This window comes from Drosophila nasuta, chromosome 2R (assembly GCF_023558535.2).
Source record: "Drosophila nasuta strain 15112-1781.00 chromosome 2R, ASM2355853v1, whole genome shotgun sequence".
In the NCBI taxonomy this organism is placed as follows: domain Eukaryota; kingdom Metazoa; phylum Arthropoda; class Insecta; order Diptera; family Drosophilidae; genus Drosophila; species Drosophila nasuta.
The window spans coordinates 19,931,870-19,946,473 of record NC_083456.1 but is presented as its reverse complement, the minus strand read 5'-3'; the positions used below and the strand labels follow the sequence as shown (position 1 = coordinate 19,946,473).

At 41.3% G+C, this 14,604-nt stretch overlaps 2 protein-coding genes across 15 annotated transcripts in view; one reads left to right on the top strand and one right to left on the bottom strand.

Annotated features, from left to right (window-relative positions):
• The window catches only part of LOC132786023 (sodium/calcium exchanger 1), a 39,331-nt gene that overhangs the window by 4,883 nt on the left and 19,844 nt on the right, over positions 1–14,604 (bottom strand). For 10 of the 14 annotated variants that reach the window (XM_060792392.1, XM_060792390.1, XM_060792393.1 and 7 more), the window contains exons 3-4: positions 763–854; positions 160–174 (exon numbers count right to left, since the gene is read on the bottom strand). In XM_060792392.1, the coding sequence (XP_060648375.1) occupies positions 160–174; positions 763–854 (107 nt within the window). The remainder of the gene's footprint in view (positions 1–159; positions 175–762; positions 855–14,604) is intronic. The other 4 variants (XM_060792401.1, XM_060792394.1, XM_060792396.1 and 1 more) reach the window with 1 other exon arrangement.
• LOC132786027 (membrane-bound alkaline phosphatase) lies at positions 2,994–4,863 on the top strand. Its single transcript, XM_060792405.1, has 2 exons — positions 2,994–4,260; positions 4,316–4,863. Exons 1-2 carry the CDS (start codon positions 3,025–3,027, stop codon positions 4,652–4,654), a joined length of 1,575 nt encoding a protein of 524 aa, XP_060648388.1. The 5' UTR covers positions 2,994–3,024; the 3' UTR covers positions 4,655–4,863.

Below are 14,604 nucleotides of genomic sequence, written 5' to 3'. Positions count from 1 at the left end.
AGAGGTAAAGAAGAATATAATTTGACGCTGGGCGAACTTAAAGAACCAAAACCCAGAGCCGACAAAAGGAATTTTTCTTGCTCTCTTCTTCTCTATGCAATGTGTTCAATTTCGTGTTCAATTCAAATAAAAGTAATTAATGCACAATTCAAGTCTTACGGTAGTGAGCGGAATCTAGAAGAAGCACAAAGAACACAAATTAAAAGACCAAAAAAAGTGTAAGTACTCGGTTCTCGCACAGCAAAAAACTATACGAAGAAGTTTGAATGTGTGATCCATACTAAATACTTGTAACTTTTCATTGTTTTTTCCTTTTTTTGTTCGGTATCATTGACTCGAATTGGTATTTTGCCAATACGGTATAAGCCAGCTTTGAGGTGCTGTGTGTATGTGTGTTGGGCGTGTTGCTTGACTCGCTTTCTTTCTCTGCTTTTGCCGCAGTAGATAAGCCGCAAAAACTATGAAAAACAAAAGAATCTAACGTTCAACTGCATCCACATCTTAGCTCAGAGCTCGAAGTGAATTTTCGTAATTTGGTTAACATGAAATTGAGTTTACTTTGTTTAGCAACACACACAAACTCACAACACATACACACACACACTAGAGAGAGAGTGTGTGTTTGTGGTTGAGGATTTCAGAGGGGAAGGAAACCTGTCGCGGATTGGGAATGGAAGGTATTCTGTTTGGAGTGGAGCGGCTTTTGGTGCTATTAAATTGAGTTTTAATGTTCCTCGTCATGGGTGGCTGGGCAACACTTACCTGGCGCCAATTGCGGTGTCCCAATGTGCACAATGAACTTGACATTCTTCTCATAGCAGCTCTCCTCAATGATCTTGATGGATATATGTTGCCTGCAAGAGAGATAGAGTGAAAAACAAAAAGGGATTAAAGTACAGCGATTAGCATTGATGAGCCATCTATGCAAATGCCTCAACTTAAATCAAATTTATGCATCCTCAATCTCAGTATTAAGGTCAAATGAAATTGTCTCCCAAAAAAAGATTGATTTTCCATCGTCTCCCAGCGACTACGTCGTAGTCATAAGCAACAGGAACATTGATAAATGGTCTTGCCATGGCCAAAGTGTCCACAATCTTGACACTTGAAATAACGTTAGGAATTTATTAGGCGGCATTAACTACAACGCGCAATGGGACAATCAAACCAGACTCCGACTCCCCCGCACCGCAGGGCAATAAACTACAGCAAACAACAAAAGCAAAATCAATGAGCAATAACCGCACAGATGTTTTTTCGGTATACGCCCAAACATATAGTAAATACATATGTATGTGGGGTCGGTCCACACAAATTACGTATACGCACAGTGTATGAGTACTCATAAATATGCGCATTATTCAACTTGTGCATGGGAAAATAAATTATTTGGAAATCTAAAGCGTCCTCAAGCCGAACCAGCAAGTACTTAGCCTGGCCAAGCAGCAAGCCAGCCAGCATTCATAATAATTCAAGCAGCAACAACTTAGTTGTTGTTTGCTTTTCCATTTTGTTTTCATTAAATTTGGCAATGTGCCAAGTTGACAGCACACCCCAATGGGGTTGTATGCCACAAGTTGTTTCCCTGCTGCGGCTTAAAAGGGGGGCAGTGGGAGGGGGGAAGTGTTCTCTTAAAATTTGTAGTCCGATAAGACAAGTTGAAGTGGCCCCAAACAAAAGTTGGACACAACTTCACACAGTTTTGGTAACTGATTAAAATTAACTTTGCGATAGCCATTTGGCCAAGCGATTCATGTGAAACTCAGTAGCGAGTAGCCTGATAGAGTTGGTCGATTCTCAGAAAGATACGAATTTAATCATTTGTGCAGTGATTTGCAATTAGATTGCCAGCTGGCTGGACTTTTGCACTCAACTCGCTGACATTTAAATCGGAATTTCCCATTTAATTCAACTTTCACCTTTCGACTGCAAATTGAATGGCTAAAAATAACACTAGAGTAGAAATTTAAGTTCGTAATTAATTCGTGGTAGATTTATGTAGTTCAGAATAATTTTCTAAAATTAGCAATTTACCATAAAATTCTTGGAAAGCCTTACTTGCTTCTACTTTAATATTCCAATTGAAGCCGGACTTGTGTAGTTCCGATAAATTTTCTAAACTTAGTAACCTAAATGAAAGAATAATTTAATTTATCATCAAATTTAAGGAAAGTTTTGCGTGTTTATACTTTAATAATAAACTTTGGCATTAATACTTCACTTGGCACTAATCTCTGGTTGGTTATTAAATACCTAAAATCGCCAATTAATCGCTTTCTTAATCTTTAAGGCGGAATAATCAGAAATGCGTGCAATTTTTTAATGAATTGTGAATCAGTTTTTTGTTGACTCTTGTTGAAAATAAATTGCTGTTTAAATGCCAAATTTTTCAACTATTTAACTTTATTGCATTGACTTTTAAATTCGCAACGTAGAAAGCAAGCGCGATTAAATCGATCGACGGAATTTCTATAGCATCGAACAAGCCTTTTTCAGATATTATATTTTGTGGCCAGTTTTATGGCGCGCTATGATTAAACTTGTTCAAACATGTGCCAAACCTTGGGCTGCACATGGGTCACCTTTTATTTTTATGATGGCTGGGAACAGGCAAGCAGACTTTAAGACCTTCGGTCAGATTTCGCATGCTTGATTACGTGCCTCAATTTTTAAGGGGGGCATTTCCATGACTTTGCTGCTGCTCTACGGTATAAAGCATATACACGACAAATTTCACGTGCTTTTTTTATGAGGCAAGTCCGAATAACATAATAAACGTATAAACTTGCGTGTGTTGTCGTTTTGCGGGCGATCATAAATAAAAGCACGAGTCCGCGTCAAAGTTAAGGGAATTAACAACGTATAAGATTTTGGACAAAATCGCACCAATGGCTATTTGCTATTTATGATATAATGCCATGGCTTCTCCTATCTTATCCGTATCATAATCGAGAGTCGTGTAAAGTGCCCGTTGCCGTGGCACAACTAGCAACTGTTAGTCTTCGATGACCAGTCTTTCGAGAGATGTCGCTCCTGTCTAACGTCGTAGTCGTGATCGCTGTGCAGCTGCTGCTCGGCAGCTTGGCTTGGTCGGCACCAGAATGCAAGCACGGTGCGGAGTACTGCAAGGATCGTCTTATGCATCCGGATATGCCAGAGCCGCTGCAAGGACGCAACGCGCCACGAAAATATGAGGGCGATGACACCAATGCCTATTGGCGGGAGCAGGCCACGGAATATGTGAAGGAGAAGTTGGCCACACCACTGAAAGAGGGCAAGGCCAAGAATGTGATCATGTTTCTGGGCGATGGCATGGGCATAACCACCACCTCAGCAGCCCGTAATTTGCTGGGTGGCGAGGAGATGGTCCTCTCCTTTGAGCAGTTCGCACACACAGGCCTCTCGAAGACCTATTCTGTGGACAAGATCGTGCCCGACTCGGCGTGCACAGCGACCGCTTATCTGTGCGGTGTCAAGGGACAGGAGGGCACCATTGGCGTCAATGGCGCTGTGCCGCGTACCGATTGCACCGTCATGCTGGACGAGGCGACGCACGTGGACTCCATTGCCAAGTGGGCCATGGATGCGGGCAAATGGGCAGGACTCGTGACCACCACACGTGTGACTCACGCTTCGCCAGCTGGCGTCTATGCGCACATTGCGGAACGTGACTGGGAGAACGATGCAGAGGTGGCTGCGGATTGTGGCACCGCATCTGGCATTCAGGATATTGCCTATCAGCTGGCAAATGGGCAAGTGGGCAGCAAACTCAAGTTGATCATGGGAGGCGGTCGCAAGCATTGGGTTGACAGCAGTCTCGAGACGTGGGGCGAACGCACTGATGGCCTCAATCTGATCGATGAGTTCAAGGCAGCCGATGCACAGAATGTTTATGTGAGCACCGAGGCGGAATTGAACGCCTTGGATTTGACGACACCAGCGCGTTTGCTGGGACTCTTCCAGAACGATCATTTGCTGTATCACATGCAGACGAATGAGACAACCACGCAACCCACTTTGGAGCAGATGACGCGCAAGGCCATCGAATACATGAGCCAAAGCACCGAAGGATATTTTCTGTTCATCGAAGGCGGTCGCATCGATCAGGCGCATCACGACAACTTGGCACGCATGGCACTCGACGAGACCATCGAGTTCTCCAAGGCAATTGCTGCTGCTCGCGAGCTAACGAGCGCTGATGACACACTGCTGGTGGTCACTGCCGATCACTCACATGTCTTCAACTATGCTGGTTACTCGGTAAGTGTTTGCCTTTCATTTGCGAGTCATTTATTAAGTGCAATCGTTTTTACAGTATCGCGGTTCTGATATCTTTGGCCCGGCACCTGCCATTGCTCAGGATGGCAAGCGCCACATGGTGCTCAGTTACTCGAATGGACCCAGCTATGACCGCTTCTATGATGCCGAGACCAAGGAGCGCATCGATCCCACGACACTGATAAATGGCGTCTATAATGAAGAGTTCCCAGCTGGCGTTCCCCTGGACATGGACACCCATGGTGGCGACGATGTCCTTGTCTATGCCGACGGACCTTGGTCGCATTTGTTTACCGGCGTCTACGAGCAGAGCACCATTCCCCACCTGATGGCCTACAGCGCCTGCATCGGCGATGGCCTCACCATGTGTAACTAAAGTTCCTCGCCATGAGCAACAATCAATCATCAATTCTGCGTGCGTGCCTGCTGCTCATGACAATTAAGTTGCTGCCGCTCCCGTGCTGCTGAAGTGGCACTCTCTTTTTTTGTAAATTGTAATTTGTAATGTGTAGATTGTAAATTAAATTAAAGCGAATTTCAACAGTTGCTTAACTGGGCCACTTGATCCACCCTTTGCATGTAGTACACAAGTTCCACAAGAGTTGAGGCCAAGTTTTTCTTGAAATTCCTAATTTTAAACTCATCAACCTAATGGGCGAGACCTGCGCCTGGTTGCCATCCATTTGCCTGGCCTGGTCTGGTGTGTGTGTGTGGGCACGAAATATTCAGTATTCCCTTGCGTGCACGCTGAAAGTTTTGGCCAACATTTGGGTTAAGGTAAGCGCACACACACATACACTTGAACACTCACACATTCACACTCTCTCACTCACTGCGACCAAACACATTTGCATTTATGTGCAATTTTATGCAAAACTTTTCACCATTCGCTCTATGGTTAAAGCTCTAAAAACTGTAGTTACATATAGTAATTTTTTGTACACTAAAGAAAAAGCGAAAACAGTGAAAGCAGCTTGGTTTTGAGCATTTGCATACTGCATATCAAACCAATCTTTAATTAAAATAATTAAAAGTTATGCGTCATTCAACAAAATGGGTAAATAGAAGGCCATCATGGCGTATGCGTAATATGGCATAACTGTCATAGAAAATTGCGCTTGTTCGCGTATTTGTCAATTTCTAGTTTCCATTTCCGATTTGATTGAGAACTAAATTATATCCGTCGCACAACCAGACATATAGATGTATGTGGGTGAAAATCTCATTTCCCCATATGTAACAACGGCAGAAAAAAAAGCCCCAACCTCAAAACCCTTCAGCCTCATCACCGATGGCATTCACTAGCTAATTTCATTCTATTGCCACTTCTTCAGCCACTTCCGCCGTTTGATTTCAATGCCGGCTTCAGTCGCGTCACAAGTTTGTTAACGCAGTGAGAACATGTTATTAACACACACACACACACATACACACTCAACTGTGAGTGTGTCGAGAGTTTATTGATCAACTGTTTGTATGCGGCAAAGTCAAAGTCAAAGCCACAAGCCGTTGCAAATGCAACTTGGCAGGGCCATCAACTGTCGAACAATTGTTCGTCGGGGTCTAAAGCAGCCACAAAAGTGGTTCATAGTTTGATTACCACAGTGAAATTGTAATTTATTTATGCCAAAAAAACATACAAAAAAAAGGGAATGGAAAACCAAAAAGCACACAAAGAAGCACTTAGTATTTAATCAAACTTTTGCTCAATTCAATGCTCCATTCAGTGTGCACACACAGAGCTTATTGTAATAATCCACTCGAGAGCTGCCTTCTTTGCACTCGCTCAACCAGTTGAGTTCTAGTTCTGTTGAACTGCCTCAATTACCTGGTCCGTTTATCGCATGCAAAGTGGTCCCATGTCAGTGGTCCCATGTCAATATGGTCAAGCATACCTAATAGCCCTTCTCTTACCAAAAGGCAAGGGCGAGGGCACACACAGAACGAACAATGGAAAGGCACATCACCCAGCCAACCACACACACACACACACACACACACCATTCAGTGTATGCCTTAAAATAAAATTACAGAAAAATACAGCAATTTGCATGGCAATGAGGATTGTGGAATGAGTAGCAAGTATAAGTCCCATGCGAATACCTGAATACTGCCAACAGAAACAACACAACTCAGCCTGTGACCACCCACAGAGCCACAGAAACTAAACCCCAGCAAAACCAAACTCAACCACAATTGCAACGGCAAACTTTTACCTTTCCCTAATCCCATTCCTCTTGACTGGCACAACGTTTATTTAAATTATATTTTAAACTACGCTCTCTGTTTGCATACATATCATCTAATCGAATTGGTTTGGCTTTTTGTGTGGCCAAGCATTTGGAATTCACGCTAAAGTTGATAAAAACAACGAAAGTGCAACCACAACTGCCAACGACATATTAATTAAAGTTTTAAACAAAAAAAAAACCCTACATATAACTAAACCTATTGTACAGTTGAATTCACATACGTAACTGATTGTTTAATTAATTTCCTCATGGGTTTCAAAGAGTGCAGCAAGTGAATGCTTTAATTGAGTTTTTGAATTTATAATCGACACTTGCCAAAATTAATTATGACCACTGCTATTAATTTGACTAATCAAGTAATAAATTGAATCGCTTTATGGCAACTTGGAAGGCTTTGAGATTAATTTATAAGTACTTTCCTTTCAGATGTGTGATAGATTTTAATACCCGCTGCAGGAAATGTATGTAACAGGCAAAAGGAGGCATTTACGACCCAATAAAGTATATATATTTCGGATCAGGGTCAACAGCCGAGACGATATAGTTATGTCCGTACTTCTGTCTATAAGAACACCTAAATTTCAGAGAGATGCACGCAGATAAAATTTTTACTTTAAAGTTTTAACAGGAAAAAACAGGTGTAACTTTGAAGCTAGAGTCACAATCAACTTTTTGCATGTATTTAATATAGGTTGCGGGTATCTCACTGTAAATTACACTCGACTGTAAGTTTCTTACTTATTATACCCGCTACCCATAGGGTAGAAGGGTATTATAACTTTGTGCCGGCAGGAAATGTATGTAACAGGTAGAAGGAGGCATCTCCGACCCTATAAAGTATATATATTCTTGATCAGCGTCAACAGCCGAGTCGATATAGCCATGTCCGTCTGTCCGTCTGTCCGTCTGTCCGTCTGTCCGTCTGTGTGTCTGTCCGTCTGTCCGTCCGTCCGTATGAAACACTGGATCTCAGAGACTATAAGAGATAGAGCTATAATTTTTTTTCGACAGCATTTGTTATGTTTGCACGCAGATCAAGTTTGTTTCAAATTATGCCACGCCCACTTCCGCCCCCGCAAATCAAAAAAATCGAATAACAAGCGTAATTTTAAAGCTAGAGTTACGAATTTTGGTATATGCAATAATTACTGTAATAGTTATGATTCCTGAAAATTTGGTTGCGATCAGATAAAAATTGTGGAAGTTATTAAAGAAATACTTTTGTATGGGCAAAAACTCCTACTTACTAGGGGTCTGAGTTGCTTTGGCCGACAATCTGGTACATTGTGCCGTCTATGGTATATTTCGAATGCGGTACTATATCGATATACCACATATACCATTTGGTATATTTTTTAGTATTTTTTAGTATTTTCGGTATATTTTGAAAATGATACCGCAATATTTTGCCTTTATTTAAAATGGGTAGCGGGTATCTCACAGTCGAGCACACTCGACTGTAACTTTCTTACTTGTTTTTAACTGAATCTTGCTCTCGAATATGTTACTTTTGCATTCACAACCACGCAGTCAAGCAGTCTGTATTGAATAAACGTATTTTATTCATATCATGTTTTCCACATTTAATAAAAAGTAGTAAATGGAAAAAAGTGCGATTGGCTGGCTTGAAATTGCCTAGATGGGATGACAGGACATGCGACCGGATGCGAGGCAGAACACCACGTTCAACAAGAAATATCTGGGCCTATCGATTGCCACTGCTGGGCATTCAATTAAATTAGGTTTTTGGCCATGTGTGAGAACGGATTTTCGGCATTCGAGTACACTACGGCACTGTGCGGAACGGAACTTGCCATGTCAGCTAATTAACTTGAATGGAGTATCATTTTCATGGCAGAGAGTGTTGAGATTTACGCACACACACATACACTTACACTCAAGTGCTTGTTGTTGTTGTGTTTAATCTGAGAGTTGCTTAAATTGGTTGTGAATTAATTACGAGGCCAGTTGCTGCTGTGTGCCAAGTGTCAAGTTCAGGGTATTTCCCACTTGCCATTACGATTTAGATTCCAGAGCTCTCGGGCCTCGCGTATATATCGCAAATTGCCAACAGGTGGCGCCAGCTGCCAGTGTTCCAAGTCAGATTATTCGAGTGATACATAGACCAAGTACCACGCCCCTTCAACACGTCGGAGTCTCGTGTACACACACACACCCACACATAGTAGTTTACTTTGATCAATAAATGTAAACACACATATGCAAATTGTGTGTCTTGGCAGCAATTGTGGCTAAGTGCCACTTGACCAAAACGCTGTAGTTAACATACACAACAATTACATAAGCACTTATGGATGGATGAGTATTTATGAACGAGACTCGACTCGACTCGACTTTATGAAGTAAAGGGCAAGGCCTTGATTTGCGGTCGTCATTAAAGATCAGAGTTCAAGAGCGGCAATTTAATAAATTGAAATTTTAATTGTGTTGATTTTCCAAAGTCAATCGAATACAGGAGTTCCTTCTGCCGTTGAATCTGGACATTGCTCTGTCAAATATTTACCCGCGGCAACTCATTGAAAATTCATGGAAAATTTCACGTAATTGACCACCTGGTTGATGGACATTCGCCGACGGGCAGCTTCAAATGTTTCAGCAATGACAGCAACAACAACCGAAAATTGACGTAGTTGCAACATGTTGGGTAGACATCCGTTAAATATCTGGCTGATTGCTTGACATCCCCATATACAATATCTTCCTGCCCTGGCTTCATTCTGCTTCATGGTTGCGATGAAACCAATGAAATAAACACAATTCTTTTAAATGCAATCAAGTAGAAATATCCACATGAATTATTTTCAATTGAATTTAAGTGGCTTTCAATTTGTTGCTATTGATAGATTTATTTCCCCATATAACTATAAATAACATTTTTTACTTTACTGCTTAATCGTGTTGCTTTTTGTTTCACAGCAAACTCGTATAAAGATTAACTCGTATCTAAATAATCCTATTGACACTACAACTGAAAATGTTTTAACGATGCAAGCGATTTGATAAGCACGCAGAATGCATGCCAAACAAATTGAGGCAAACACAAATAATATAATGTGTCATCAAGTATACGCCATGTCATACAAAGTGATTTGGCGAGCTCTAATATATACACCCAATTGCCTGTTTGCATGGACGGTATCAAAATTATAGTTGTTGGGGCGTGAAAGTACACTAATTATCATGGAGGTAGACTTTCAGCCACACATGTGACATTTCGGGTAGAATCAGGCTGACTGAATAATAAATGACAACTAAATGCGGGCAGCCCGAACTACATATCGCAGCATGGGAATTTGTAAAGGGCAACAGGGACTCACATTTAGATTAACTAACTTATTTAGTAGATCCTCAATTTGCCGATAATAATATAGTAATTTAATTTAATATACGCGAATTCCATGGGTAATAAACACACACAGAGCTTTGGAAGTCAAAACTTGAATAATTGAAGGGAAATTATGGAAATCTTTGCCGTTGGGCATCGTCGCGTCGCAGCCATAATTAGCTACTTATTGAGCTGTAATTGCAAAAGTTTAAGTAACTGCAGCGGCACTTTATGAGCTGCCCATTCATAAGCCAACTTGTGCTTCTTTTTTGTACCCACTAAGTATGGCACTTCATTGGCTCATTTAACTGCTCCATTGCATAGAGTTCTAGCATTCATTAGCGTCTCGCCTTTGTGCCATTAAAGTTTGCAAAACTTTGGCATTCTGTTTGAGGCTCAGCTTTTTAATACATACAAATAGCGCACGCCACGCTACAGAATAAAAAGCGAAGCAAATGGGAAACAATAAATTAAAAGCCAAGTCGGGTTCTCAAGCACATTCCCCAACCTTCGCTATTGGTCAGCAAACGGCGAAAAGAATCCTAAATCAATGTGGAATTTATTTCGCAATTTAAAAGGACGTTGGGTAAATTAAAGCTTAAGAAAATGGCTATATAAATAATTTAAATCATCGATTTACGACTCTTTAAGCTTTTATGTGCGAGTAGTTTTAAGAGTTACGCATACGACGCGTGTGCGTGCACAAATTGCGCAGCGCAGTTTCATTTTGTTTTTTTTTTAAAGGATTGCAGGATGTTGCGTATTTTCTTTTGTTGTCAGTTAATTAGCACAGCGGCTATAAGTATATAAAGAAGTGGCGATAAACGAAAACCCTTGGCCTTTGTTCCCATTTGCCATTTGCCATTTTCCGTTGTGCGTTTTCCATTTTGCATTCTTTCATCATATTTATGGCACGGATCAGTGCCACGGACAGGCGGTTAGTTAATTAAGGACTTGCCAACCCTTTTTGCACCAAGTGTCAGTGTAATATTTGATATTAGAACGCAAGTTAAATTTCTTACAGCTGGCAGCTTAAACACTGCGATCTGGTGTTGTTAGCCAGATGAATGAAGACAAGAAGAAGCTACCTGCTGCTATGTATTCTATTGTTGAGCATTATTCACAATCAGTTGTCAGATAACACGCTGCAGGTGACACATGTGTGACCTTTGACATTGGCTGCTTCGGCTTTGTGTTATGCGCCATTTCATCATGTGCATCTTTTGACGTGTTATGCCTGACATTCATTTTTTTTCCTGCCAATGTGTTTGTTTTCTGTGTCTTGTGTCGAGACAACGACAAACAGCTCGCAGTTTATTGAGCTGTGTGTGTGTGTTGCGCACTCACACAAAACACAGCATAAATCAGGGACAGGCAGCCATTCAGTCACAAAGCGTGGCAAGTACAGCATGAGTTTGATTTATTGCGCATACGTCACGGTTACCCATTTACATAGATTTTACATTTAAATTGCTTTTATTTACACTACTGGACACCATAACACCATTTACCGATGTTGGCCAAATGCCAAATGCGTCATCAGAATTGCTGGGCTAATAATTTTGTTATATTAACAACAGTTACTTGCACAGTTTCAACAAGTTTTAAAGTGCTTTAAATTGTACTTTCGCTGTTTCTCATTAACAAGCACAAAAACTTTGTCTGTACCTTTCAGATAACCTTTGCCTTTGGCCAGACCCGAAACCCTTTTTGTAAGCCAGCGCAACAGTTGCCAGGCCATAGCGTTAGGCTCAAGTCTCGGGTTTGCGATTTCACTGCTGCTGCTGCTGCTAAAGGATGATGATGATGATTCTTCAGGTTTTTGCTTTCGCCCCCCTTTTGTTGTTCTTGATGTCATTATAACAACAAGCAAACAGCAAGGCAAATATAAACAAGAGTAACTAAAAGGCTCGAGCTACTCGTATTCGTATCACAACAGCATGCCACACAACCGCAGCCACATCCTCAGGCTGAGCCTCTGTGACCGAGACCAAGACCGTAACCCAGACCGAGCATATCAATTGGAGACTGTGCCGGGTCCGATGAGCTGCTCGTCGCGACCACAGCGTTGGGAGTTCTTCAACATTAACATCAGATACTCGTACAGTCTAACGACATTATGATAAACACGAGAGGCTGAGCAACAAGCACAGAAGAAAAAAATTGAAGAGAAAGAGAATGAGAAAAACCAAAAACCAATTGACATTGAAAAGGTTGCTGCCAAAGACAAAAGATAAGTCTGATGTGGTCGATGTCCCTGCCGACGGTAATTTATACAGCAAACCAAGTACCCAATCCCATGAAATTTGTAATACAAATGAGAAAAAATCAAGTTACTCTTGGGACGGCTTTCGTATAAGTACAGCTGCATAAATTTATATGTATGTATATACCTTAGAAGCATTCTGTTGTTATTAAAATTAATATTTTACAATTTTCCAAATGAATCTAATGGACTGTAATAATTTAAAGCTTTACCCGGTTTAATCTATTAACAGACAGACAACAATTAAAATAAGTACTCAGCTTGGAAGCGTGATTTATAGTTTTACTACAATTAATTCTCATATTGCCAAGTTTAATTAACGGAAAATTGCGCACAGTGGTAATTGGGAAGAATTAAATTGAGCTGACGCTGCTCTCTATTATTTCCTCTCGAAGAAGATGTAACTAATGATGATGAGTTTTATTCTTGTATTTCCACAGAGCATTGATCAGGTGCATGTCTTGTGATTGTTATGAGAACAGAGCACGCTGACGAGCTGGGGTCGCCCTCAATGATGATGACGATGATGATGAGATTGTTTGTTGTAAGAGGATGGAATACACACACACATGCACACACATACTACACACTGATAGGCTGCCTGTCGGCTGGCTCACTTATTCGCCAAGTTGTCAGTCAGTTAAAGCAGTTGGCACATTCCCTGGCGGGTTGCCGCCGGCTGTAGGAAATGCTACTTGTTAAGCAAAAGCCGCACATACCACAAACATACAGTTCATACACACACATACACTTCCACTAACGTACACAAGCGCACACTCTTGCATATATTTCCACTCAGAAACAGGATACAGAGCGAAGCGTTGGTAACATGCTGATTTGCCGAGGATAACTTGTAAGTTGACTTGGATTTGTGAGACATGCCCCAGTCACTGGCTTTCTTGGTTTTGTGGTTTTGCCTTTTCAAAATACATAGCATAAATTTCAATTTTAGATTATGTGTGCTTAATAAAATATTTGTTCTTATCTTTCTTTTCATATGCTGTAAACGTAAAATACACGCAGACAAAGCCAGCGAATTTTTTAGATTTTTCTTTTCCATTCACATTTTATATGTTCGCATTTCGTTCGTGCTTATTTGATGTGTAGATTCCTCGACTACTACTTCTTCGAAAAAGAACAGAAAAAAAATCGAAGTCAACAGCTGGCTGACTTTAAGAAAACGAACGAGAGAGACCCCCAATGGCCATTCCTCAAGTTGGCCAACTTTGTGGCAGGCCTTTAAGCTACATGGGCAGCGCAAATTGTCCTAATTAACAAATGCCATAGCCAGAAAATCCCCTTAAAGCCTGTCTGGCATATGAAATTGCCATTGCATAGTTGTTGTTGTTGTTGTTGTTGTTGCTGCCGTTACGGCGGCTGCAAAGCTCTATGTGAATTTATAAGAGCATTCGTTTCATTTACTTAAGCTAATCGGGCGCGTCCCTTTGCGTAATTGTGCAATGGTCAGCTGTAAAGTAGGCAACAATATTTAGTACGGTCTTAAAAGTTAAAAAGTGTTGCCTACTTCTAGGTTAGGTTTATTGCAGCTCAATCATTGCAAACGAGCAAATAAAATGAATATTTGAAACAACGAATTTCAATGACCAACAAACCCTGTAGAGTATTCCCCAATCGACTCGGAGGGCGCAAGATTTGTTTCCGGTTTTGTGGAGTTGGCAAATGTTACGAGAGTACTGAAATTTAAAGCCCTCGTATAACTCAATATAAAAGCGCAACGCTTCTCATCGTCAGCGTTTGACGCAGATTATACAAATTTATGCAACAGTGTCGGCACTTTGCAGCGCCCTCTGCGTGTTCTGGTCTCCCCACTGTTTTTTATGGCATTACAGACTGCTGTTTTTTATGAGAACTGACGCCATGACTGCCGCTGACGTTGCCGTTGCCGCTTCTGTTACCACTACCGTTGCTTCTGTTGCCCATTTCCGGCTGCCAAGTGCTGCTCGAGAGTTGACTAGAGTAAGAGTGTATGTGTGTGTGGGTGTGTGGTGGAAGTTGGCTAACACATGGCCAGCTTCTGGACGTTCAGAGCAGCATTTGATTTTCATTAAAAAAGCGTAGAAGTGCACAAAGTTGTTTGAAAACTTACTGTGGGCAACACGGCAACAGGGCAAAGCAGGGCGAAATTCCTTATAGCGGTGTTAGGCCACACGTATCAACATCAACCTCAACATCAAAGTAAGTAGATTTTGTGAGTAATTTAATTTTGCGCGAGAACTTGCTCCCAGCAAACGTAACGCAACGCAATACAAACTGTTTAAATTGCTCAACAACAATATAAGCAAGTAAGCTGTGCGCTTTAAGACCTGTCGAATACGTATTGCAAATGCAGTCCATTGTGGCTGACTTCAATTGCATACAGTTTGCTCCTTTGCTGGCCCTCGATGGAATCACATAGAAAGCGTGCCTTAAGTCCACACTTCGTATACGTAACGGCACCAATA